The sequence below is a fragment of the Epinephelus lanceolatus genome, chromosome 12 (assembly GCF_041903045.1).
Source record: "Epinephelus lanceolatus isolate andai-2023 chromosome 12, ASM4190304v1, whole genome shotgun sequence".
Taxonomy (NCBI): Eukaryota; Metazoa; Chordata; class Actinopteri; order Perciformes; family Serranidae; genus Epinephelus; species Epinephelus lanceolatus.
The window spans coordinates 23,220,503-23,248,447 of record NC_135745.1 but is presented as its reverse complement, the minus strand read 5'-3'; the positions used below and the strand labels follow the sequence as shown (position 1 = coordinate 23,248,447).

At 41.5% G+C, this 27,945-nt stretch overlaps 1 protein-coding gene across 3 annotated transcripts; it reads right to left on the bottom strand.

The window, feature by feature from the left end:
- Nucleotides 1-120: 120 nt before the first annotated feature.
- Nucleotides 121-27,945, bottom strand: col6a2 (collagen, type VI, alpha 2). Of its 3 annotated transcripts, none has more exons than XM_033650383.2 (32): nucleotides 27,742-27,943; nucleotides 22,776-22,867; nucleotides 22,503-22,603; nucleotides 22,244-22,387; nucleotides 19,967-20,326; nucleotides 19,856-19,876; nucleotides 19,705-19,770; nucleotides 19,496-19,594; nucleotides 19,373-19,399; nucleotides 19,184-19,210; nucleotides 19,033-19,077; nucleotides 18,882-18,935; nucleotides 18,729-18,791; nucleotides 17,428-17,490; nucleotides 17,244-17,297; nucleotides 17,120-17,155; nucleotides 16,969-17,031; nucleotides 15,230-15,292; nucleotides 15,051-15,113; nucleotides 14,905-14,967; nucleotides 12,840-12,890; nucleotides 12,657-12,755; nucleotides 12,502-12,564; nucleotides 12,278-12,313; nucleotides 12,141-12,186; nucleotides 11,902-12,054; nucleotides 11,691-11,785; nucleotides 10,118-10,299; nucleotides 9,848-10,026; nucleotides 9,698-9,736; nucleotides 2,515-2,849; nucleotides 121-1,146 (listed from the first exon to the last, which is right to left on the bottom strand). In XM_033650383.2, exons 2-32 carry the CDS (start codon nucleotides 22,849-22,851, stop codon nucleotides 877-879), a joined length of 3,036 nt encoding a protein of 1,011 aa, XP_033506274.2. In that variant the 5' UTR covers nucleotides 22,852-22,867; nucleotides 27,742-27,943; the 3' UTR covers nucleotides 121-876. The 3 variants fall into 3 exon arrangements, with proteins under 3 accessions (XP_033506274.2, XP_033506275.2, XP_078029246.1); XM_033650384.2 differs by having other exon boundaries at nucleotides 22,776-22,863; XM_078173120.1 differs by lacking the exons at nucleotides 121-1,146; nucleotides 2,515-2,849 and adding an exon at nucleotides 2,931-5,702 and having other exon boundaries at nucleotides 27,742-27,945.

Below are 27,945 nucleotides of genomic sequence, written 5' to 3'. Positions count from 1 at the left end.
CTCCCCCTCCTCTGATAAATAAAGAACAGTCCCTAAAGTTACACTGATTTAATAACAATCTGCACTTTGATTATAAACATATTAACACATTATCATATCTTGTAAAAACAGACGACAGTGTTGGGGTCACCACATTAGGCTTTATTTGGACTTCGTGTTTACAGATTTGGTTCTTTTATGTTTGTCTTTCGATGCATGTGTAATTAACTACAGCATACAGCTTTGTGCGATTCTCTGAGTTCGTGATATTTTTTTTTATGCCCTAGAGAAGATATGTCTACATGTCTTTATCCCCTGAAAAAAACTACAGCAATTACAGCATAACATGATGTAAAAAAAAAAAAAAAAGTTTTGAGAACCCCTCAGATGGCTTTGTCCTTTATTTCTACTTTAGCACCTTTAATGTAAATACTGATTTTGTGTAAACAGACTGAGGGAGAGAGAAAGAGACAAAGAGACAGAGAGAATTCTTTTCTGCAAACTGAAAATCAGTACAAAATAAAAACAAAATAAAGCGTACTATTAGTTTCGTACACATTGAATAATCATACACCTCTCCTCTGGGATACTTATGAGTGTCTTTGGTTGAAAGATGCTGACCATAGATGTAGAAAGAATAGAACAATCAAGTTACAAATGATATTGCATGCCTATGTGTTTGTGTGTCGGCCGGTCCTACGTGGATTGTTTTGCAAAGAATCTTCACCCATGACAACGGGATATGTAGCCGCCTCAGTGCCTTACATCCAGTAATGATAATAACCACAGAGGTCTGTTGACGCCTCTGTGTGTGTTTACGTGTACGCTTGAAGGAGCTGGCCCTTCTTTCACTCTGTGGATTCTAATTCTGTGGTGCAGAGCATTGACAGTTCCTCACTAGCATATCCAGCGGATAAAGCGCTCAAAGAACGAGGCTTTGTTCAGCATGGTGTAGTCAACTCCTCTAAAGATGGCCGACGAGTCCTCTAGCGACACCTTCTTCAGCACCTCTTCATCCGTCTCTGTTCCCATGGCGATCACCGTGGGAACACCTTGGGCTCGCTTCATGGCCTCCACGCCCTCACTCAGCTGGTCAGTGCTTGTGATGCCATCGGTGATGAACACAAAGGCACGCTCAGCGTGGCGACGAGCCTGGTTTGCTCTAACCTACAAACGAAACAGGAAATGTTAAAGGAATACACTTTTTGCTTTCTTGCCAAGAGCCGAGATGAGAAGATTGATACCATAGATATAGAAACATAGATGCTACATTGGCCACTGGATCCATGGATCTCTTAGGAGAACTGGATATAGCATTGAATGAGGGGCCCCGTTCATGCCTATGAAAGTTTCTCAGTGGCACATGAAGCCAAAATGGTTCAACTGCCATGTACAAAATGACCCTCATGATCCGGAGATTATCGGCACTACTTCAGCACTGTGCAGCCCTTAGAGCAAACACACTGGAGACATACAATGGCCGAGCACTGCCGAGTGCAACTGAGCGGCTAACTTCCAGTTTAGCACTCCGCTAACTTGAACAGGGATAAAAAGATTCAATCCTATCAAGAATTTTCTCTGTTTTTGGATTCTTTGCTCACTTGAGGCATGTGAGAAAATGTTTTCTTCACGAATTCAAAGTAACACATGGTGAGTAATTAATTAAAAAAAGCAAAAAGGTCATTTGGGGCGTGAAGTATTCCTTTCAGGTTGCCAGGCAATCAGGAGAGAAGTCACTACATCTAGCCAAGAAACATTCCCACTAGTGAAGCACTGGTTGACCCACAACCAGCTTGGGTAAGCTTGTCAAAAAGTATTGCAGGTTTCGGGCAGGTCAGTAAGTGACAAAGCAGCTTTCTGAGAAAGTTAATAAGTTACAGAAACACTGTGCAACAGTCCACCTTCCACCTTCTCTTGCCCCTCTCCATCTCTCTTTTCTCTCTGTCTCTCAAACACATACAGGAAGCAGCTTTCTCATCAGAGCTGCTGCTCTCAGGGTTTCACTTATTCAGTTTTTGACCAGGAAAATCTGTTGAAGTCTGACATACGTAAATCTCTATTGTCATAATGTCTAGTAAAACTACGTACCTCTCAAAATATGTAGGCCTATCACTGTGTCCTAAGAGCAAGCATGCACCTCTCTGTCCACACTGAATCTTTTAAATATGCACTACTGTTGCGTCACTTTCCAACCACTTAAAAGATGGGTGAGTACTTGCTTTCTTCCTATGTTTGTATTTTTTAAACGAAAAACACTTTTTATATTTTGATTTATACTGAAAATTACATTCAACATAGCCAACAGCAGGTAGGTTGTTATAAAGGATGGTCATGGACCAGAAACTTTCAGCCCCGGCTTGCAGGACTGCAGGTCGGGTACAGGTCATTGAATAATGCATACGTTTGCGGATCAGGTGGGGTGGACTGGCTGTCATAACAGGCCTGGTCTTATTTTACTTAGGCAAGCAAATTTCCAAAAATGTTGAACTATTCCTTTACACGTTTCTGTCACAGGACAAGTGTTTGTGTTTATACCTCTGGAACCACCAGGTTGTTGACAGCATGGATGATAGCGCTGCCCAGATAAGAGGAGGAGTCCAGGTAGTTCATCGCTGCCAGTGAATCAGAGATCACTGAGAGATTGCCTGTGAGCTTGAACTCCACTCGCTGCTCTGAAGGTGTGCCGTACTGCAGCAGGGCAAAGCGGGCATTCCTCTTGTCATCTGGGCCACTGGCCAGGGTGAGGCGACTGGCCACGTTTGCGATGAACTCTTTGGCCATGCGATGGTTCTCCAGTCCCATCCTCTCAGAACCATCCAACAGGAACACCACATCCACTGGCCGCTGAACACAGCTAGCCACTGCAGGCTCTGGAACAGACACACACACAGACTTACAAGTTTTAAACCAAACATGGTGTTCGGTGAGCTGCAGCTGGAACACAGATGCTCGGAGGTCAAAGCCAGCAAAGATATACTGTAACTTAATGTACTTCCTTACATGCTTGTTGCAGTCGATCTGTCTGACATCATGTAAACCCTCTGATATAAGTAGTAGCCTCATCAAGAAAGCACTTTTTTAGTTTGCTCTATGATTTTATTCTCTTGAGACATTAAAACATGAATACATCTCACAACATAGTTCACATCAGCAAGTTTCAGTCACAGAGCTAACATGAAATTTGGTTAAAGCTGCTCTGTAGTCATTTTCTTCTAGTCATCACACAAGCCAAGCCGCATGCAAAAAAACATGCACCAATCAAGGGCATAACATACAATAGTTCCTTCATTGTCAGTGCCAAGACAATTAACCAAACATCCACATACACCAACCTCTGACTCATATACAGTATACTGTGACATGTATAAAACCAGATATTTTCCACATGTCATGGCCTTTTCACCAACATGACTCATTCACAGAGAAAACGAGAAAAAAAAGTAAAGGCCGTAACCATGGATATGTGCAAAACAGCAAAAAAAATGTCATCGGAGTGATTCAGCGAGCTCGTGATTCACAGTGGAAATTAGGCTTCATCAAAGAGCCACTGTACACTACACAGAATGGCTCTACAGACCATTCTGCCTCCAACAAATGGACGACATCCGCTTTCCATGTGAATGGAAAATGTTGCTCCACTTAGATGGAAGGAATGATATGTATCATATTTGTAACAGACATACTTTTCTAAGAGGCAGCTCCTTGTACGTTAAAGGAATACCTCACCCACAAAATGACCATTTTTATTTCATTAACTCAATGCGTGTCACGTTGAAGCTTGTGAAGAAAACTTTGTTTTTCTCACATGCCTCTACAATAAATGAAGAATCCAAAAAAAGCAAACATTCTCCATAATTAGAAGTCACTGGGGACAATGTTTAATGGGCAGCAAAACTACATGCATGTATGCTAGAACGTTACAATATAAAATTTGAGTGAATTTGAGAATGAAATTTAAGGCCGATTTGATAATAATAACCAAGAGTGAAAAAAGAAAACATGATCCGACATCAATAAGCTTGGTGTTACGGACATTCATTCATTCATCTTCTGGAGTCTATCCCAGCTGATATTGGATGAGAGGCAGGGTACACCCTGGACAGGTCACCAGGACACAGGACTGACACATAGAGACAGACAACCATTCACACTCACATTCACACCTATGGACAATTTAGAGTCACCAATTAACCTGCATGTCTTTGGACTGTGAGAGGAACCCGGAGCACCCAGAGAAAACCCATGCTGACAGAGGGGGAACGTACAAACTCCGCAGAAAAGGCCCCCCCCCCCACCCCAGGTTTGAACCAGAGTCCCTCTCAGGGTTAGGAACAATTCTGCCAAAATGTTTACTGTAACATAAAACATGACTTTTGGTCAAGTTAAAAAGTTAGATGATCTTTCTAGACTAAAACTTTCTAGATTGGAACATGTGAAAAAAACAATTTACTTACTATCATAAAAGGATCTATTTGGGTTGCTTTGAAAAAAGCTTGTCCGGTTAATTGGATATGGTAGATGAATATGAGTGTTGTTGGTTCTTCTTGATCAGCATTATTATGTTAATGTGAGAGGCATTTGGTACCAATTTTTTTTGAGATTTTACAATGCAGATAGCACCAGCCACAAGCCAAATGCTGGTATAAAATGCAAGCGTCTAAATGGTATCATTATTATTATTATTATTATGATTTGGAATCCAGCAGCCACATTGGCAGATGGACAAAAATAATATCCTACATACTATGTTTTAGGATTTTTAAGACTTTTGAAAGATTTAATTTAATTTACATTTTAATGCTAAATAGATTACCCAGGCATGCCATTCGGCCGCACATGAGACTGTTGTTACAGACGTTGTATAAATCGTAACTTTTACCAAGATGTATGCGTTTAAGAAGTACTTAGCATTTGCTTGGATATATAAGACTTGGTTTATTCTGCACATGTTGTGGGAGTGTTTGTAAACCCATGTTTTGATATAGTTTTGCTGTCATTAATCATGTTCCCCATTTACTTCAATTCATGAAGAATGTTTGGTTTTTTTGGATTCTTCGTTCATGGTATAGGCATGTAAGAAAAACAATGCATTCCTTGTGAATTCAAGATAACATGCTCTGAGTAATTAATATACAAAGGGTCATTTTGTGAGTTAAGAATTCCTTTGTTTTAGAAATACTCTATGAGGAGAAGGAGCATCACATTTTGAATTTCGGCCCATCATATACAATAAGTGTATATAATGCTGCTTTGAAATTTTGGGACAGGGCCAGCCTTATATCATGCAATCCTATGGCATCAGCCTAAGTGTATATTGCACTCGTAGAGCTTACAAAAAATGCCCACAGTTTTAATAAAATCTACTCTATGTCCAGCAGTAAGCTTATTAGTTATTGGCGTCCATAATGGCGAGGTAGCATGGTTAGCATATTAGCATTAGCAGAGTCCTAAGGCTTTTTCTGGGTCTCCCATAATGTCTCCATAGACATATTTGAAGGAGTCGATGAACAGCTGGGTCCACTGCTGCCTGTCCTCCCCCTGGGCGAGTTTGGCTCTCTGGGCTGTGTACGCCATGGTTGCAACGCCAACCCCGTACTGCTGCTCGCTCAGGCCGTTCAGCAGTCTGGTCACACCCTCCAAAGAGGTAGGGACCAATGAGGGGCTGCCTTCCTCGGCCAGTGGCTTCCAAGGGAGAGGGGTTTGCCCCGCTCTGATGCCCCCTCCTGAAACAAGCGGGCGGAATAACATTGTGGGCGGGGTCCCACAGACACGACGCATCAACACAGCCAACAAAGATGCCGCGGCTACACCGAGTTGCACTAGATTGAAAGTTTGGTCTTTTGTGTTGGCTTTACAGGGACATGAATTATTGCATCACAACAAAGGAGGTGAAATGACGTAATTGTGTTAAAAACACACTGACATTAATTCAAGCCGCAACATGTCCAATCCTTAACATAGCTTAGAGGCGTCAGTATGCTTCAAACAAACTAGGTGGTATCAAGTGTTGTCCAAACATGAAGGCCAAAATGTTTATACCTTCTCTGTATGTACGGTGTCTGAGATGTTTCAAATCATCTGCATATCTAAGGCTTTGCAAATTTGAAAAACATAAGCGCATTAACAGAAAACACAAATGCAAAACCTAGGACACAAATGCTAAAGCAACAAAAGAGATGCAAAAACAAAAGCTACAACACAGATGCAAAAGCTACGACACAAATGCTAAAGCAAAGGCTTTGACACAAATGCAAAAGCTACGACACAAATGCAAAGGGGAACTATTATTGCCTACACATTTGGAGGAGGAAGGTTTTTGCCGTTTGAGAAGGAAGTGTAACGTTGTTCGCTTGCTAACTATGATGACTACTACTATGTGATTGTCAAAAATGCGCAAAGTTGTACATTGTCTTTATAATTTCATATTTATGAAAGTAACTCTCAGGTTACCATGAAGACAACATAAAACCTTTAGCTGAAGCTTAAGCTGAAAACCACACACGACTGTTTAGTTTCTGTCAAATGCCACTTACAATAAAATGCTGAGTGACTTGCCATAAATCAGCATTATTATAGCTTTGTCTCCATACACAAGTACAGCTTAGGTTACATCTGACTGACTTACATTAGCTAAATGACATAATGCTAATATTACTGCATAGCTAGCTTCATTATAGCATTATAATGTTAGATGGTAGAGTACTTAAATGTGAATATTAAAGCATTAATAGTCTGCCTTTTTCATTCCTAACATCTGCCGACGCTCACTGAGGTTGTGGCTTTTGAATTCGTGTTTTTCCATTAATGCATTTGTGTTTTCGGGATTTTGTAATGTGTTTTGGCCAAGGGACAACCTACAGAGCTGAAAATTAAGCCACAGTGGGAGTGCCAAAAACTGCAGTTCCTCTAATGGCCACTTGAGTCAATCCCCATAGACCCCCATGTTAAAACGCCAAACTTTAAAGCAGAAGTAAAAATGTTTACAGCCTGATACAAAAACAGTTTTGGTCTCTATAGCTAATTTCAACATTCATGACAACTGCACGGGATACATTTTTAAATAACTCACCTGTTTAAAGGTTATTAAGGCTTAAAGTTAGGCAAATTGGGGCATGGTCACTTTAAGTGACAGGTGGGTGTCTCTACCATGGAGGCAACGTAAGTTAGGTAATGTAACAACGATGTAACCCCAGATTCACAGAGTATACTTGTAATCGTACATGTCCTTATTTCAGAGTGGCTTTTTAGCTCATGAAAGATAATTGTTGGTTTTCGAAAGATACAAAACTTGTCAGACACATCCCTCTCAAATCCAACGCTTTTTCAAATGCTGTTTGACAATTTGACAAGAACTTCATTTGAAGCATATTGACGCCTTAAAGAGGTAGATTTTTTTCAAGTGGGGTTGAATGGGCTGAATTATCGTAGTCAGTGTGTTGCTAGATGGCAGTCAGCACACCCCCAGTTTGGAGAAGCAGGCAGGATTACTGCCGCAGAAGCTAAGCAATGTACTGTTGTTGAGGGGTCAACAAGAAAACATATTTTAGTCACCTAAAAAAAATCATTATCAGTTTCAGTATACACTATATTCAGAAAATTTTCACTGCTGTACTTTACTGTCAGACAGTAATTTCTGATGGGGAAATGAAGCCGTTGTATCGCTCTCTTCAAAGCCAGACTCCATTGAGAAAAACAGTAATTTAACAGTGCTGAACACAGGAGCTGCTGGTCTGGAAGTGTAACGTTGTTCGCTTGCTAACTATGATGACTACTACTATGTGATTGTCAAAAATGCGCAAAGTTGTACATTGTCTTTATAATTTCATATTTATGAAAGTAACTCTCAGGTTACCATGAAGACAACATAAAACCTTTAGCTGAAGCTTAAGCTGAAAACCACACACGACTGTTTAGTTTCTGTCAAATGCCACTTACAATAAAATGCTGAGTGACTTGCCATAAATCAGCATTATTATAGCTTTGTCTCCATACACAAGTACAGCTTAGGTTACATCTGACTGACTTACATTAGCTAAATGACATAATGCTAATATTACTGCATAGCTAGCTTCATTATAGCATTATAATGTTAGATGGTAGAGTACTTAAATGTGAATATTAAAGCATTAATAGTCTGCCTTTTTCATTCCTAACATCTGCCGACGCTCACTGAGGTTGTGGCTTTTGAATTCGTGTTTTTCCATTAATGCATTTGTGTTTTCGGGATTTTGTAATGTGTTTTGGCCAAGGGACAACCTACAGAGCTGAAAATTAAGCCACAGTGGGAGTGCCAAAAACTGCAGTTCCTCTAATGGCCACTTGAGTCAATCCCCATAGACCCCCATGTTAAAACGCCAAACTTTAAAGCAGAAGTAAAAATGTTTACAGCCTGATACAAAAACAGTTTTGGTCTCTATAGCTAATTTCAACATTCATGACAACTGCACGGGATACATTTTTAAATAACTCACCTGTTTAAAGGTTATTAAGGCTTAAAGTTAGGCAAATTGGGGCATGGTCACTTTAAGTGACAGGTGGGTGTCTCTACCATGGAGGCAACGTAAGTTAGGTAATGTAACAACGATGTAACCCCAGATTCACAGAGTATACTTGTAATCGTACATGTCCTTATTTCAGAGTGGCTTTTTAGCTCATGAAAGATAATTGTTGGTTTTCGAAAGATACAAAACTTGTCAGACACATCCCTCTCAAATCCAACGCTTTTTCAAATGCTGTTTGACAATTTGACAAGAACTTCATTTGAAGCATATTGACGCCTTAAAGAGGTAGATTTTTTTCAAGTGGGGTTGAATGGGCTGAATTATCGTAGTCAGTGTGTTGCTAGATGGCAGTCAGCACACCCCCAGTTTGGAGAAGCAGGCAGGATTACTGCCGCAGAAGCTAAGCAATGTACTGTTGTTGAGGGGTCAACAAGAAAACATATTTTAGTCACCTAAAAAAAATCATTATCAGTTTCAGTATACACTATATTCAGAAAATTTTCACTGCTGTACTTTACTGTCAGACAGTAATTTCTGATGGGGAAATGAAGCCGTTGTATCGCTCTCTTCAAAGCCAGACTCCATTGAGAAAAACAGTAATTTAACAGTGCTGAACACAGGAGCTGCTGGTCTGCCCCTGCCTCAACTGGATAGATAGTTGGGTTATTGTGTGACTTTGGTGATAAAAAGGGTTAGTTTGGATTCACCAAAGTTACACAACACACAAACTAACTAACTGAATGAGGCAGCAGTAGACCTGCAACTCCTGTGTTCAGCAAGCTTAAATGACTGTTTTTGTCAGTGGAGTCTGGTGACTTTGAGGAGAGCATAGATTGGGAACTAAAGCAGTTAACGGCTTCCCCATTGGAACAGGCTGTCTGATGGAAAGGTAAAGCGTTAAAAATACTCTCAATGTACCGCACACTTAAACTGATATTGAGTTTGCTGGTTGGGACTTTTTTTTACAAGTGGCTAAAATAAGTTTTGCTGCTGCCCCCCTCCACAGCAGTACATGGCTTCCAAGTCAGTACTCCAGCCTGCTTCTCCAAACTAGGGGTGTGCTGCCAGAAATCTACTGTATGTAATACACTGACTATAAATGAGTACGTCACACAACCCCACTTCAAATAATCTGAACTGTTTAATAATGCTTGTTACCCAGGCCTAAATGCTGAAATTCTTCTGAGACATTAAGTGATGTTGTTGTAAAATCTTACCTGATTTACAAGGGAGATCAGGGCATACGATGACAGGATCTAAAGCACAGATAAAAACAGAATGTCAGAGACAAAACAGAAACAAAAACAGCTTCATGATCCACTAGATAAATGTAATGTACATAATGTTTGCCACTGTAATGAGTGTACCTGGGCAGAGCACTGTTTCAATCTTGTCGATGAACTCATCAGCTACCAGGTCTGCAAAACGCTTCATGCCAAGCACCCTGCCATCCTTCTGGCAGGCGATGCTCTTCAGACTCTCATTCTCCTCAGCTTGGTCAAACATGTCTCCGATACCGATGGCACTCACGTCAACACTGGAATCACTGCTCACACAAATACAAGCAATGAGATAGAACTTCTTCTTCTCTGCAAATGCTTAAACATATCTCTAAGCGCAGCCCCAGTGTCAGGCACCTGCAGAGGTAGGTGAGCAGCGAGTCATCATCTCTGGGGTCGAAGCGTCCATCTGTGATGACAACCACATTGACTTTGGCCTTGGCTCTGCGGCCGTCCCTGATCAGGTTGTCGTAGGCGTACTTCAGAGCAGATGGAGTCCATGTTCCTCCAGCGATCCACTCCAAGCGCTTCACTGCATCCTGAATCGTGGAGATCAGTTTTACAAAGGTGCTCCTAGTTCACATAACCTTACTGTGGGCTGGTTCTGTGAAAAAGATCGCAACTTTCAAATGAAAGTACTATTCTCAAATTTTGATGGCAAAAATGGAAACACCTGTTCACACACATATACACTGATCAGCCGCAACATTAAAACCACTGATATGTGAAGTGAAAAACATCAACCGTCTTGTTATAGTGCAACATTCTGCTGGGGCACCTTTGGTCCTTTCACGTGGATGCAACCTGATGCGCTCCACCCACCCAAACACGGTTGCAAGACCATGAACACCCCCTCATTGTAGCGGCACTCTCTGATAGCAGTGGACCCCCAGCAGGATAATGTGCCATGCCACAAAAACTGTTCAGGAATGGTCCAAGGAACGTGACAAAGAGCTCAAGGCGTCACAACTGGCCTCCTAATTGCCAAGATCCCAATCTGATCAAGCATCTGCGGGAAGTACTGATACCCCACCTCACAACCCACAGGGCTCAAATAATCTGCTGCCAAGGCCCTTGTGCCAGAAATGCAAACATCAGCTCCAAACACAGTGTTAGCAAAAAAGGTAAAATATGTCATAAATGAATAAATTAGGTTTGAGCTACCCTAAAAAGTTAGGTGAGGTCACTTTGAGGGTAACGTAACATTAAGAAAAAGGTGTGGTGTTCTTTATTTTTCTTATTGTCAATCATCCCCATCAAAAGACCAAAACCCAACAATGTGTTAGTCTGTCTCCTAATGTCCGTGCCGTGTCTTTGTCACTTTGTCCAGAGCCTACTGGGTCCCAGTGAAGATGTAAGCCTTATAAAAAGAAGGTCACAAGCATATCGTATAATTTTCTACAAAGTCTAATAAATTTCTTTAAACCCTGGGCACTGTAGCTTTTAGCAAACATTACTCAATCAGGAGTGAAAAGTGAATTATATTGGGGACTATTTTCAGTTGTGGACGAATACACATTTGGTGCTTTAGTGAGTATTTACGGCAGCAGGACAGTGTATGTGGGATTGACTTAATACACTACAGTGGTCATGTTCATGATCGTGAACTTTTATCTGCACTGGCAAGACTTCTTATCAGGATAAATGTATTTTTGGGTTTGGTCTTTTATGGGATATTCTGACACCAAGAAAAATATAGAATATTGCCAGCCTTATTCTTTAAGGTGCCGTGCATCCCAGATTGCATGTATTGATAAATGTTTTAAGTATAGTGAGAGGGACACATGACTCCCATCTGCTTTACGTGTGTAGACAGCACATCAGCCCAAATTAATTAAGAAACATCTGGACAAAAAAAGGCAAAACAACAGTCTGTGCTACACCCTAAAAATACACTTCAAAGCAGTTTGCACGTGTTTGTGTTTGAGACCTTGAAGGCAGACAATGTGTCGATCTTGGGGTCGTTGAGCCGGATGGCTTGGAAGGTTCCACTGTGACTGTACTGAACAACTCCCACTCTTGTTCCTGTGAACACAAGCAGCCATGTTTACACCAAGTTCTCAGCCATGTTGTTAAGACAGACTAATTCTGTTGTCATTTAAGAAGGAAGGGAACATGTGCATGGAGACTTGCATGTCTACCTGTGATTGCCTCAGGGTCTTTAGCAAGGGATCCCAGTCTGTTGATGGTGTTGATGACAAAGTTCTTCTCCAGGGTGAAGTTAGTCAGACCCACTGACTCTGAGCTGTCAATCACAAACACAATGTCCACGGCTCCGCAGCGTTTCTCACAGTCTGCGGACAAAAACACGAACTGTGAGAATGTGACGACCTATCAGTGTGCCATCGGATCATGATTGCACAGTGGTCATTAAACTCACCACAGCAGCCACAGGTTTCCCTGATGTAGTTCATAACATCACATTCCTGCAAGAACAAACGTTATATCATCATTATATCCATCATGTTTCTGTTAATGTGTTGGTGATAAAAGAGCGGTAAGATGAAGTGTTCTCACAGTGAGGCCGGGATCTCCCTCAGGACCAGGATCTCCCTGTAGAGAAGGAGAACACATAAAATCACATCTTGCCTCTCAGCTTTTCCGGTTGCTAGCAGATAACGTTAACAAAAAGTAAACATACGAAAACATCAGCTTAGGTTTGCGTTTTCTAGCTGGATGCAACTGATATTATAGGAGAGAACCTGTATGTGGGTTAACCTGTGTGATTTTTGCATACTTACATCACGCCCAAGCTCTCCTCTGGGCCCTCTTAGACCAGGTTCACCCTGAGCACCTGGCTCACCCTGTTGGAAGCAGAAAAATTAGCATCGTGTACCTGCACTGTACACCTTTTGTTTCATAACAGCATACATGAAACAACACTGAGTTTACTCACTGGCTCTCCGGGAGTTCCTTGGTCTCCTGGTTCACCCTTTTGACCACAGTCTCCTCTGCTGCCACGAGGTCCACGGCTGCCGCCATCTCCTCTGCCACCCTGTACAACAGCAGAGGGAAGTTTTGTTAGCAACGTGTATCACTCCTTCTGGCCACTGTAAGGAGAAGCGCATGTTCACGTTACCGGTTCTCCTCTTGGCCCAGGATAGCTGAAGCCAGGTCTTCCGGGGTCTCCCTGAAAAAAACACAAAAGAAAGAGTCAAGACAAACTGCAACTGCCACCTGAAAACATCTGAGGAAGATGCTAACACACTTCAGTTTAATTTATACGTCTGCGGAAAAACTTGCGCAGAGCTTCTGCCATGGGTGTGGAAAGGTGGTGCTGAGGGTGCTGAAGCACCCCCTATTGACACAGCCTGAAAATAGTTGGCTATTTTACCATAATTCATGGGCCTTCTGAACATTTGTTTTAAATTCCGAATGGCACATGATACAGCCTGCCAGGAAATATATGAAAGCAGAATTACCACCTCTGCATACTAGTCAAGTTTCTCTTACAGTTTGCATCCATGTCTGTGAAAACATGGATGCTTCACACACATGCTGTACAATCTGCACAGTTTCAGGGTGGACACCCAAAATTTGTGTCACCAATTAAGTATCTGACCAAACGTCTCTTCTTCTGTTGCTGAGATATGACTGAGTAATGGCCAGAAAAGTGTTTTATTCAGAACATTATGATGTCACAGTGAAGTTGACCTTTGACCTTTTGGATATAAAATATCATCACTTCATTCATTTATCCTGTTAGATATTAGTGTGAGGTCACAGTGACCTTTGGCCACCGAAATCCAATCAGTTCATTGTTGAGTCCAACATTTGTGCCAAGCTTAAGGAAATTCCTAATTCTTAAAGTATCACGTTCACAAGAATGAGACAGACAAGGTCACAGTTACCTTGATATTTGACCTTTGACCACCGAAATCTAATCAGGTCATTGTTGAGTCCAAGTGGACATTTGTGCCAAATCTGAAAAAATTCCCTTGAGGCGTTCTTGAGATACTGCGCTAACAAGGATAGGACGAATGAACAACCCAAAATCATAGTGGCTCTGGCCACAGCTATCGCCGACACGTGAGCATAAAAATATGTTTAAAATGTGTAAATTTAATTCATTCCTCCAGTCTGATGTGAAAAATGTCATCACATCAGGTTAAAGTGCGACGGTTGGGAGTCAGCTCATGGGACAGTTAACGTTAAACTTAGGGAGAGATTTGTGGAACCAGGAGCTGCTCAATATTGGGGACAAACTAATCAGGCTGAGAAAAAAACACAGAAATTTGTCAAGACAGTTTTGGAGCTGCTTTTTAGATCCACAGAATATCTTTGATACAAGGGGCTTCCACTGTGGGGGCATATCCACTGGAATGTAGTGTGAAAGCAGCTATTGATGGAGGGGCAGATGAGCCGACGAAACGTTATGTTTGCCCAGAGGATGTGAGTAGCTTCAGCTAACAGACAACTGGATGTCTGCCATCCTTCAAAAGGAAATATTCTAAATTTTGACCCATGCAGTCCGCAGACAAATTGTGTCTGAGGAGGGAGAGCACGCATTCTTTGGACTGATGGAACCACTGATGTACATCTGAGCAGGTTTCCTGTAGATCTTCAACCCAACTGCAAGAATAAGTGTTTGAACTGTAGGTTTCCGCAAACCGTGGATATGTAACATTTGTAACTTATTCCGCAGCGGTTATGTTGAAACTTTACATTTGCACAATGCTTTGGTTAACATGTAGTTATGTTCAGGCACAAAAACCACTTGGTTATGGTTAGATAAATAAAAAATGCCTGCATTTGGTGGCACAAAAACAACCAGTTTTGTTCTTTGTTGGCAGCCATCTTACCTAAGCGCGTGCACATACATAATCACGTGTGCACATCTACACTGTGCAGCGCTCTTCAGTGAAAATATATCCCTCCGCACACAGCTTCCGCTGGGCCACAGAGATGGTTTGCGGGGCTCCACGGAGCTACAGAATTATGCTGCACACCTCCTGAACAATGTGACAACGCACTATGCATTGCAGACTTTTGATTGGACATCAGAGCTGAGATTTCTAGACAACTACCTCACATCCATTACAACAACAAGAGCTGAAATCAAAAAGAGCTCTAAGCACAACACGCATGTGCCGCACAGTCGCAGAAGTATAAATCAGACTTAACTCAGACACAGAGACACATACCTTTGGTCCAGGTGGTCCAGATTCTCCTCTAGGTCCAGCATCACCAGGGTCACCTCTGGTGCCCTGTAATACAAACAGTGTTAATGTGGACTAAATGAAGTACTGTATCTTTTTCATATGATTCCCCACTGAAACCTCTAACGTACATTTTTTCCAGGCTCTCCTGCTGTCCCCGGTGGTCCCCTGGGGCCTGGCAGCCCATTGTCTCCCTGTTGAGAGGAGAGAAAGTTGATTGCAGGTGTAACAGAAGGGGCTACACTAAATAGGTGCGTATGGTGTTCAGATGAAAATAAACACATTACAAGTATATCATGGCTCCTCTCACCTTTGCGCCTGGTTGTCCTTCTTCTCCTGGAAGTCCTCTTGAGCCTTCTGGTCCCATTTCACCCTGGAACATAAAATCAGCACTGAGGCCCCCTTGTGATTGAGTAATGTATCTCAGGAAACAAATCATTTGAGCCAGAGATGCTCAGTGTTTTCATGACTGATATTTGTTAGTGTTTGACGCAGTAGCCGAGTGTAATAAATGCATCTAACTGTACCAAACAATGGATGTAGCCACCATGACGCCACCCATTGCTTTATGTTCTTCTGCTTTGAAGCCTCGAGTTTGGCATTTGGTTGTCGCCATCTTGGACGGTATTTGGATGAGAGGGTGGATCTTACCCTAATGGCAGCTCCTAGCATGGTTGGCCCAGCACATTTACAGCTATGGCTGACTGTGGTAACAATAATGCTAATTTTCGCTGGTGAAAAACAGGCTTAAAACCAATAAAACAAAAATGTACTCGCCTGGTACATAAACCAAAAAAAAAGTTCTTAGCTTTCAGGTTTAATTTTGCGGTATGTAAGTCTTGTGACTTGGCCGACAGACATGACAGACTACATGATGGTCCACACCAATCATTTTACGACGTGTGCGATGTCATCAGGTTATTCTTGTCCTATTTTTATTATTATTACTATTATTTCAGTCACTGTTGTTGTCATACAGTTGTCTATGGCAGCAGCTAACACTGTGTTCCTATTGGTCAAAGTGACGGCTGTGACGGGAGAAGTTGCAAACAACAAAAAGAAAATCAAAAATGCTAGACTCTCTGTTGGAACGTTGTGAGAGGTCCCAGACGTGGTGTCGGTTGTCGTCTACCATGACATACTACACGAGATGAAACGATGGATTAGCGCGTACGACACTCGTCGTTCACAATCAGAGCTGTCACCGTACGACGCTGTGTCGGGCTAGAATCGGACTAAAACTGTTTCAGTTCCAGGCTGTAAACATGTTTATTTCTGTTGTAGAGTTGGGCATTTTAACACAGCGGTGGCAAGTGGCAATCACCAGGGCTAAAAAAATGAAGCCAAAATTGTAGTTCCTTTAATGGCCACTTGAGGCTGGCTCCAAGAATGAGTCAGTCTCCATAAACCCCCATGTAAAAAAATGCCCAACTTTACAGCAGAAATAAACATGTTTACAGCCTGGTACAAAAATAGATTTGGTCTCTGTAGCTAATTTAACATTCATGACAACTGTACAGGGGCTGAATTTTACATAACTCACCCGTTTACATTTTATTAAGGCTTAAAACTATGCATAATTAAGGGCAGGACCACTTTATGAGTCAGATCCACCCCTCACTCCTCCACACCTCCACCCTCTCATCCAAATATGGTCACGTCTGGCCCCCAAAAAACAAGATGGTGATGGCTGTCACCATAGCTACATCCATTATTTTATATTTTTATCCATAGGAATTGACTGGCTTTTGAAATTAGCCTCAAGTGGCTGTTCAAAGAACTCCAGATCATGGCATTTCCACATTGGCTTCTTTTTCAGCCCACTAGATTAATTGTAAGCTACTGAAAGTGAAAACATTGAAATCGACCGTGGATGATTAAAATATAATACAGGCATTTAATGTCACGCACAGGGGTCGCACTAAATGCTTCTGGGGGGCACCTCTGGCCCGTGGGCTGCACTTAGGGACATTATGATATTAGTCAAGGCAAAAAGTTCATAACACAGACATGTATCACACCTGTGCAATTATGTTCATAAATTCTTACCTTGTCTCCTTTAACTCCGTCTGGCCCTTGAGCACCCTTTGGCCCATAGTCTCCTCTTCTCCCCTAGAACACAAGAACAGTTCAACACAAAGCCAATGTAGATGAACAACAAAGGGGGACATTAAGTTATGAGTAACTCAGATGTTCTTACCGGCTCTCCTCTAGATCCTGCAAGTCCAGGGACCCCCTAAAAAAAACAGCACACAGGTGAGATACATGATGCATGTAATGAGAGTGTGTTTGAACGTGTTACTGCTAGTGGTGATTTGTCTTACGGGGTTTCCTTTCAGTCCAGGGACACCAGGTGATCCAGGACTTCCCCTCTCTCCCTGTGGAAGAAGCACCAGAGTTTAGCCTCCACCTTTCACCTCCAACATTCCTCAAGCCGTTTAACACGACCTCAGACCTAATATCTGTCTCAGAAAAGAACAAATATCCCGCGTCTGTGTTGTGATTTACCTTTGGTCCAGCCTCTCCAGGCGGGCCAGAGGGACCAGGTCTTCCAGGGCGACCGGGATCACCCTAAAGACAGGACACAAGCATACAGTTAGCAGAGTTTAACCACAGGTTGGATGGCAGACGAATTTTGTTTTAAAGGTCCAGTGTGTAGGATTTAGGGCAATATAGGGGCAGAAAAGGAATAAGGTATGTTTTCTTTAGTGCATAATCACCTGAAAATAAGAATCATTGTGTTTTCGTTACCTTAGAATGAGCTATTTATATCTACATAGGGAGCAGGGCCTCATCGACGGAGATCGCCATGTTGCACTACCATGTTTCTACAGTAGCCCAGAATGGACAAACCAAACACTGGTTCTAGATAGGGACATTGGCTTTTTCGTGTTTCTGTGTCAGCCACCATAGGTAGCAGCCCTTCTGCAAAAAAGCAGCGTCACCGGATCTGTTTGTTTTGGAGAGGAAGAGACCTCTACAGAAAATGTGGCTCCTGGTAAAAACCCTGCAAACATCTGGATCTTAAGTTACCAGAGAATAAAGGTGAGCACACATGAGCAGGTGCTAGGCAAGCAGCTTGTGTCTGATATGCCAAACAATGTTGAAGAAACACTGATTTGTAACGTGCAACTGCTTCATTCAGTGATTTTACCAATTTTCATCATCCAGTCTGTTTGTTTTGGAGAGGAAGAGACCTCTGTGGATAATTCTTGGGAAAAACCTCCTGAGCGTCTGGATCAGAAACAGGGTGAGCACAAATTACGTTATCAGAGAAAAAAAGGGGATCATACATAGCAGATGCTGGCGGAGCGGCTCATCTGTGACGTGCCAAACAGCACAGAAAAAAACACTGATTTGTAACGTGAAACTGCTTTATTCAGTGTTTTTATCGGTTTAGATCACAGGGTTCATTTGTTTTGGAGAGGAAGAGACCTCTGTGGATAATTCGGCTCTTGGAAAAAACCTCCTGAGCGTCTGGATCTGAAGTTATCAGAGAATAAAGGTGAGCACACATTAGCAATGCTAGGCTAGGCTGCTTCTGACGTGCCAAACAGTGTTGGAGAAACATTGATTTATAACATGAAACTGCTTTATTTAGTGTTTCTACCGGTTTTTATCACCTGATCCATTTGTTTTGGAGAGGAAGAGACCTCTGTGGATAATGCGGCTCCCGGTAAAAACCTCCTGAACAATGAACACTGAAGGAATTCTAACCGGGAGAAGTTTCAGCTGATTGCAATCTGCAATCCTCACCACCAGAGGCCACTAAATCTTACACACCGTTCCTTTAAGTGAAGAGCGTGTACCTTTTCTCCATCAGTTCCAGGGAAACCACGTTCACCGACATCTCCGGGGTGACCATCAGGACCCTACAAAGCATCAAACACACATCATAAATAGGCCAGAACACAACACAATATGGACGCACTGATCATTTGAAATCATGTTGAATGTCATACTCTGTCGCCTGGGTCTCCTTTGCAGCCGGGAGCGCCGATCCGTCCGATTTTACCCTGAAGACGAAGAGAGAAAATTACAAAACGTCCACTATGCTCAGCTTTACTAAGTCAGTAATGATTGTCAGTGGTGTTTTGTTTTGTCAGTCCTTACCTTCTGTCCATCTGTACCATTACGTCCTGGGATACCAGCCACACCCTGACGATGAAGAGAAGAGACAATTAGAGGTGGAAGACCAACTACTTTATAAAAATGAATGATAATTAATAGATTCAGTTGGATAATAATTCATAAATGGTCCTACCTTTTTCCCCTGAGTTCCCATCTCTCCCTGTGGGCAGACAGAAGATCAACAGTCATTTTATGTACGATCAATATGATGTGCTCCTTTATTAACAGACCAGAAATCATTATCGTTCCTCTACAAACCCAGTAATGCGTGCAAAGACTTCAGTCATGCATTGATGAATACAAAAGGAAAGTGATATCTCACCTTATCGCCTTTGGAACCTGCTTCTCCCTACAGACGAGAAAACAGGAAAAGAAAAATCGTTTCAGGCTTTGTCGCATGGTAGTGAACGATGAATGATGGGCAGGTGGATGTTCAGTGTCTTACTTTGGTACCAGGCTGACCGATGGGACCCTCGATACCGGGGTCTCCTGGGCGACCTCTATCTCCTTTCAGACCTGGGTCGCCGTTGTCTCCTTTGGCTCCCTGCAGTCAACGAGTTGAAAGGAGAAAATATGTGTGAAGGTTAAAATGACTAGTGTGTAAATTCTGTGTGAGTACGTGTGTGTGTGTGTGTGTGTGTGTGTGAAGCTCACTTTTTGTCCTCTGTGGCCTTTTGGACCGCGGGGCCCTGGCGTCTCCAGACAGGACACTTTGTAACACTACAGGAAATGAAGACAAACAGTCAGCATTGACGCAGCCTGAAAGATAAACCTTTATGATCATTGGTTGTGTGTGCGTTCTTACCTCTACATATGCTAAATGTTTCTGTGAAGACAAAAGGAACAAGGCGTGAGCAGACGAAGTGCTGATTGTGTTTCATGCTTCTCTGTGTTTCTGTGGGTGTTTGTGCGTTACCATTGTTTTGGTGATGTTATTGATGGTGTCCATATGTGTCACTGGTCTGCCTGAGCTCAGATCCACAGCCATGAATTCACTTCTGTAGACCATTGCTGGAGAGTTGGCGATCTCCCTCAGCCCTGTCTCATCGATGTTATTCGATGCCGCCACGACAAACAACCGAATGCCCTCGTCGCGAGCCTTCTCTGCTGCCACTTTGATGCCTCCGCATGGGTTTCCAGTCACATGGCCATCGGTGATGATCACAGCGAAGCGCAGGGCACCTTTGTTGGGTGAGCCCCTTATTTCCTCGACCATCTTTAAGATGGCGCAGTCGGTGTAGGTGCCCTTACCCAGGTATTTGATTCTTCTGACGGCCTGAAATACGGAGGACAAAAAAATTACCTAACTATCAATAAATTAATAAATAAATGTCTATATGAATTGAGAAATTAAGAAATAAATATGGAAATAAATAACTATAAGAATAAATAAATGCTGAAATAAAAATGGAAATAAATAAATAAATAAAAACAAATAAATAAATAAATGCAGAGGTTAGGACCTCTGACATCATTAACTGACAGACACAGTAAATACATAAATAAAAAAAATGTAGTTGTTAAAAAAATGTAGAAATAAATGTACAGTATTTATTTATGCCCTGTTTAATTATTATCAGTTTTATTTACCTATTTATGTATTTATCTATCTAGTCTCATATTTTTTTTGACATTTATTTATTTTTAACTTATGCATTACTCATTTCAATATTTATTCCAGTGTTGCTAATTTATTCTTTTACTTTCTTATTCCTGTATTCATGTATATGTATATATATATATATATATATATATATATATATCTGCATTGATTTAATAATTCCTGTATCTATCTTTACATTCATGTATTTCTTCCTTTCTTTTTTTTAAGATTTTTTTTTGGCCATTTTGCCTTTAATGGACAGGACAGGTAAGCTTGAAAGGGGGAGAGAGAGGGGGATGACATGCAGCAAAGGGCCACAGGCCCTGTATGTATTTATTCTTTAATTATTTTATTTCTGCATTTCTTATTTCAATATTTATTTATTATTTTATTTATTTCTATATTTCTGTATTTGCTTATTGCTATATCCATTTAGACCTTTATTTATTTATAGTTATTAACTTAAAAAAAATTCCTGTATTTATTTACACAATAATTAATATTTTTTTATATATACATTCACTCATTTATTTATTTCTATATTTATATTTAATTGTTATTCATTTTTTGTTTTTTCCTCATCCATTCTACAAACAGTGTCAAATGTGACTTGTTATGGTTTGATTACCAATCAGGAAAAGCAGGCAACTGCTCAGGGACCCAGGAACAGGTTGACATACGCAGACCATTCAGAAATACGCTTATTCGTTTTCTGGAGAACAGTTCGAGTAAAATTTCTCTCATGCGTGTCTGTTTACTATATTGTCGGTTAGTTGGCACAAAGACTAGTCTGGCTCCTTGCTTTACGGGGGTTATGTGCTGGACTATGTGTTAGCCACTTGCCAGGCGGCCAGCAGAGACTTCAGGAAGTAACTGCTCACAGTAAATAAACAGTCTGTATTGTTGCAATCTTGCTGCCGGTAGGTAGATTTATTTGAGATTCAGGCTAGCTGTTTCCCCCTGTTTCCAGTCTTTGTGCTAAGCTAAGCTAACCAGCTGTTGCTTAATATTTAACAGACTCTCACATAACCATAATCGTATGGATTTGCGTATTTCCCAAAATGTCAAACTATTCTTTTAATGAATGAATATCATTTTAATTCAGTTTTAAGATAGAAAACTGTAAGTGTGCTAACATTATAACAACCACTGTTCTTGGAATGAATGGTATTTGGGTTTTTTTTGTCTTTATTTGGACATTGCATAACGCATTTTAAACATGTTGGTATCTGGGATGTGTAGGCATATGTGTGTCGGCATTAGGGCTGGGCAATATGCTCTGAAAATTACATCACGATATTTTTAGGCTATATCTTGATATAGACATCTTGATATTTTTAAATGAGATTTTTGATGAATAATCATCAATAATGTGGATAAAAGGACCGAGTGGGTTAAGGCAAGCATTAAAATAAATAAAAAGTCTGGTAAGCTTATACATTTCCATCACTTTACTGTAATGCAGCCTTTACAACAAGATGAAAAAACACCATTCAAGCCACATCACGATATGATATCCAAAATCTATGACGATATATAGTCTCATATCTCGATCTGCCCAGCCCTAGTTGGTGTGTGTGTGTCACTCACACTGATGAAGTCATCCCTGGGTGCGATGGGACTGAACACTTCCTGTCTCTGGGAGTAGTGCAGTCCACCGATGTTCCAGCTGACCTTCACAACACCTCTGAGTTCTTCGTCTTGAAAACGCTGTGCAAACTCCTCGGTGAACTTCTACAAGGGCAAGACACGATACATTATACAACAACACAACAACATGGCAGCCAACTTCAGGGATGACGACACCGTGAAACGGGGCAATTTTGTGTTGATGAAATTGCAGGGGAACCTTGATGCCTTCCACCAGCGCTCCAGGAGGCGGCTCCTGCAGGGCGATGGTCTCAGATGTGTCTATGGTGAAGTACACATCTATGGCACATTCATTCGTCTCTGGAGGGAACACACACACAAAGCACATGTAAAACGACCATGGAAAATCACAAATCAATTAAATCAGCGGGATGAAATGTTCCATGTGATGTCACTTAAACTGTGTTAACATATTAACATGTCATGTTACTGCGGCTGTGAGGCAACAAGGGTTCACTTTTATGGCACTCACTGCTGCAACCTGTTGGCTGGCCATGGGTCAGGGCTCCTAAAAGAAGACAGAGCGCGGCGACCTCTAACCCCAGCATCTTCCTCTTCTTCTGTCTGACACATGAAGGCAAAAGACACACATCTGAGCTGACAACATGTTCATTTATTTCTCACTTCATCTCTTAAAATCAATAAAGTGAATAGAGAATTTGTGAAAAAGAAAAAAGGGTGCAGAATAGAAAAACACAGATGACAAGTTTTCAGCCTAAATCAAGAAATGACACAGTGATTATTTTAAAATAACCTGCATAGTCTATGAATACAGACCTTTCTCATTATTCCACATGCTTTATGATTTTGTCATGTAGTGAGTTGTAGTTGACTGCCAAAGTAATTTACAAAATAACTCAACTTTCTTCATCTGGATTCTGCATCTGGTATCAGTTTAAGCTTTACGACGAACAGTCTACTGACTGTTGCCCAGGGAACAAAATGGCTGCCACAGTTATGTAACAGGTTTGAAGGGATGGGGAGTTGAACATGGCTCTTCCCTCCTGTGTTTAATGGTGGAACTGGAAACAACAGAAGCTAGGAGAAGTGACTGATCATAACAAAGGCTGACATCTGCTGTGTTATGAATTATTAATGGAAAAACCTGGAGACAGGACTTAAACTTTACCGATTTTGGACCGGCTTTGTATCATAGAAATGTGGGTAGTACGTCTAAATGAACTGTCCCTCCATCTTACAATCTCCCTGCTCATCTCTCAGCTCAACCTGTGGATTTTTCGCTAGCTCAAAGTACAGATAGTGCTGCCCCATTTCTGCCAAGGAAACCATAAATTTCCTTGCTTTTTGGCTTTATTATAGTGCAGCTGAAGAGTGACAGGAAGGCAGGGAGAGAAAAGGGGGGGGATGACACTCAGCAAAGGGCCACAGGTTGGAATCAAAACTGGGCTGCTACAAAACTAGAGCGAACTAGAGGTCGCCCCAAGAAGCTATAAACTATGTTTGATAACACTTTACTTGAAGGTATCTACATAAGAGTGACATGACACTGTCATAACTATGACATGACATTCTCATGAACTTGTCATAAACATTATGTACGTCTTAAATGTTTATGACTGCTGTCATCAAGTATCATTCAGTATCTGTAATTTCAAGTTGACATTGTTGGGGTTGTCTTGATTATGACAACTTGACATTAATCAAAGTGACATTACCATGAGATGTCTTTGTCATGACAAGTTGACATTAAATTTGTTTGGGATGTCCTTATTATGACAACTTGACATTAACCAGGATGGCATTACCAGAAGATGTCTTTGTCTTCAATAAATGCACCTCTTTTTGTGTTTATGACAAGGTGACATAAGGATTATTATTGTCATGACAAAGACATCTTCTGGTAATGTCACTTTGATTAATGTCAAGTTGTCATAATCAAGACAACCCAAACAATGTCAACTTGTCATTACAAAAACCAAATGACACTTAATGACAGCAGTCATAAACGTTAATGACATGTACATAATGTTTATGACAGGTTATGACAAACACAAATTAAACTTTATGTAGCCTACTAGAATGATATCATCAATTGCTTTTTTAGTCCACTAGATACATTTTTCTGCAAATAAAATGGCTGAAGTGAGATAAACAGAGTTTAAAATCGCAATAATATTGTATCATAACTTAAGCATCGCGATAATATCATATTGTGGATCCTCTGGTGATCCCCACCCCTAGTGTCAGGATCCCACAGTTTTCCCATATCCTCCTGCTGATGTCTCACAACATACTGCTTAAAAGCTTACGTGTCAGTGCCGCAGCTTGTTAAAACTTAGTTATGGATTCTTTACCATGTTGGCAGTGCATCCCACCAAAAAGCAGCTGTTAGGAATTTTTGTGTTGTTTGCTGGCAGGTGTAAATGACATGGAGGCATCTTCACGCGATACAAAGTCAGTGGAGAGCAATGAATTATTTTCCCCTCCAGTAGGGGCGGGACTTGAATGCGCTCTGTGTTTGTGGTTACCTTGATTTTCGTATGCCCGCCACCACCTGACATAAAGAGTGCATTCGGAAATACAAACTGGACCCATCGTAAATTCAGAGCACTGTTGGAATGAACTGTAAAGTTATTTAGAACACGAACTTGGAGCAGCAGAATGTACTCTGAGCGCTCTGTCTGGGGAGACGGAGCAGCAGCGCCAATTGGAGTGAACGTGTGATTAACTTAACTGTTCATTAACTCATGTAGAAATTCGTGTAAGAGTAGAACGCTCTGTTTCTTCAAACAACAGGGCTCTAAAATTGAATTGACAGACATAACCAAAAAGTATAGAAGCAGATCGAGAGAGAGAGAGAGACCTGCCCCTGTCTCTCTTTTTTCTCTCAAACTGAGACCAAACTGTAAAACTAGACAGAGCTGAACAAATATATACTAAGATTTGATTACTACATTGTCTATTTCTCGCCTAAAATATTTCAGAAACAAATTTTAGTGAACTGTTTGTCTGTAATATAAGAATTTTTGAACAGGAAGCTGGCGCCATACTGCCCCATATTCCTGTATTGTAAAGATGCAGGCTGAAAAAAGTGAGATCAAACTGTTAAATTAAACATTGCAGATCAAATATGAACCAGGATTTAGTAAATGCGCTGCCTTTTTCTCACTTTAACACATCTTAGCTTGCCCTGTAACTGTTAATTGAGATTGTTTGTTAGCAGCCTGCAACCATATTGGATGAGAAACTTGCATTATGTCACCCATCACCAGGAGTGTTTATTGCTTTTTTGTTGGTTTTTCCTGGTCACATAGCACCACTTTCAAAAGTATTAGCATCTTTACTGCACAGACAGCCTAGTTTTATAAGAAAGATCATCTTTCCATCAGTGAAATACTTCTTTAACATGCCTCCAAACTTCAGTCGTAATCCATGGAAATTCAATCAGATCCAGTTAATATATACAGGCCCAAGGACTCACTGTTTCACCAAATGTGACCTTTGAGTTCAACGCCAAAAAATGGAACTAATTATCTTATCTACACAAAGCACCTCATCCTCACATGTCAAGGAGAAAATATACAAACACGACTTTGAGTGATGACACAAAATGAACAGACTGGATGCATGTGGCAGCAGAGAGCAAGCTGCTGACTGAATATATAAGACTCACATTTTGGTTTTAAACCACATGATTTCACAAGGCCTCAGTCTGCTGCCCTCCAGAGGCGCTCCCTGCCCTCGCAGAGAATCTTTGTTCACTGGCTGACATCGCCTGATTAAAGCTGCAACTTTTACAGAAATAATGTTTTGTCATATTTGCCGAAACTGTGACTACATCCACACAGTATTACATGAAACAGATAACGTGTGCTTCTTGCAAGAATCCACAGCACATTAACAAAAACAACCAGTCAGGGTTCAGGAGTCTCTAACGCAGCTTTCATTTATGTCAATCGCTGCTCGTGAACTGCGGTCAAACTGTGCAACTAGGTGGTGTTGATCAAATATGAGATCAGATTCTGTCAATGTTTTCAGAAACATATTTTAGTGTACTGTTTAGCTGTAAAATTAGAATGTTTGTGTCCTCTCATTTCACAGCTAAACAGTACACTAAAATATGTTTCTGAAGACACCTGAGGCAAAATATAGGCAATCCAGTAACAGAACTGTGATTGACAGGATTGACAGCTGTGTTAGAGACTCCTCGCCTCTGATTGGTTGTTTTCCAGCAGCTGGTGTAAATTCTAGCAAATGCCATTAAAAGCAGTACGAAGAGGAAGACAAACATAATTTGTCTCATGTGCTATCATGTGGATTTAGTGAAACTTTTTTAAGCAAATAAAAAAAGTTATTTTTATTGATGTTATTAACCAGTAAGGGGGCCCTTGCACTTTGTAATTTGGCTAAACACAAAGTTACAAAGGGATACGAATCATGTAAATCCAACAACTAATCATGTGGGACCACAACAAATAAACAATCAATTTAATAACCACAAACCAACCAGTTGATTCGAGGCCTTCAGGGCCCCTGAGAGTTGGGGCTTGGGACGGTGCCACTTTGCCTGATTAAAACTCCAGCCCTGCTGGCTGTGTGGGAGGGGAAGGCCTCTGGGGGGCAGCTGACTGCACTGACATCCAGTGAACACTGACACAAGTAGCAACATGTCAGCAAAGCCTTCAGCTGGTCTGATGTCTGTCCATCACTCTACAGCCAGCGTCCGGGACTGGATCATCTGCCAGCTGATGCCCACTGCAACATTTTTACACATCTGCACCCTAACAACTGGCAAACAAGTGAAACATCCCACTCTTGAGAAAAACTTTCATAATTCCCAGTGAACATACATGCCACCCCACAAGCCAAACAATTTGCCATGAGATTGTCATTTTTAACAATATTATCTAAAATTTAAATGCCATTTGAAGCCAAATGGCCTCACACCTGATGGTAGCTTTAAAAACACTTTAAGGAAAACTGTATTTTCAGACACATCATTTTAGGCCCTCTTAAAGTGCACACCGACCAACAGCCGCGCTCTGCTGTGGCTCCCTCTGGCGGACTGACAGCTGGGAGCTGCGGAGGAGTCGCTCCTGCAGATGTTCCCACTCCTCTCCCCATGTCCAGAGGACTGAGTGGGAGTCCTCATAGATTTTCACCACTGCACAGGTAAATATCATGCAAAGAAACATGCAGAGATAAAAGCGCGACTGGTAGAACTCATATTATATGTAACTAAGTTTTTTTTTTTGCTTTGGGAACTGGTCGGGGTTGCGTACTCAAAGTTTGGTTTGGCTGAGAAAAAATCCTCATTTCTGTTCACGAGATTAAGTTTGAAAACGTGCAAAGAGACAGAGAGAGGGTCAGAGAGAGAGAGAGAGAGAGAGACATGCAGAGCCACACAGGGGTAAGGAAGGACATAGAGAGGGAGACAGAGAGATTGGCACAATGTTGTGCGTAAAAGTGCTGCTTACCCGAACTCTCTCCAACAACTTCAAAACTTCGTGAGCAGCTGTTCCTCTGTTGACTATCTCCTCATCTCAGCAGGATGGAAAGCCGAGAAAGTAAAGGGAGATACGGGGAGGTAGAAAATGGGAAATAAAGCCCTGGATGCGCGTTTACTTCCCGCAGAAGAGCCGTCCGTTCGCTGCTCTCCTGTCCCGGTCCAGCCCCAGCGA

Coding starts and splice junctions, on each gene's coding strand:
- col6a2 (XM_033650383.2), bottom strand. CDS start 22,851: ATGCTGGGGTTAGAGGTCGCCGCGCTCTGTCTTCTTTTAGGAGCCCTG. Junction 12,314..12,501: donor GAGGAGAGCTTGGGCGTGAT/GTAAGTATGCAA, acceptor CCTTCTCTACAG/GGAGATCCTGGTCCTGAGGG. Junction 10,027..10,117: donor CTGCTCACCTACCTCTGCAG/GTGCCTGACACT, acceptor TTGTGTGAGCAG/TGATTCCAGTGTTGACGTGA.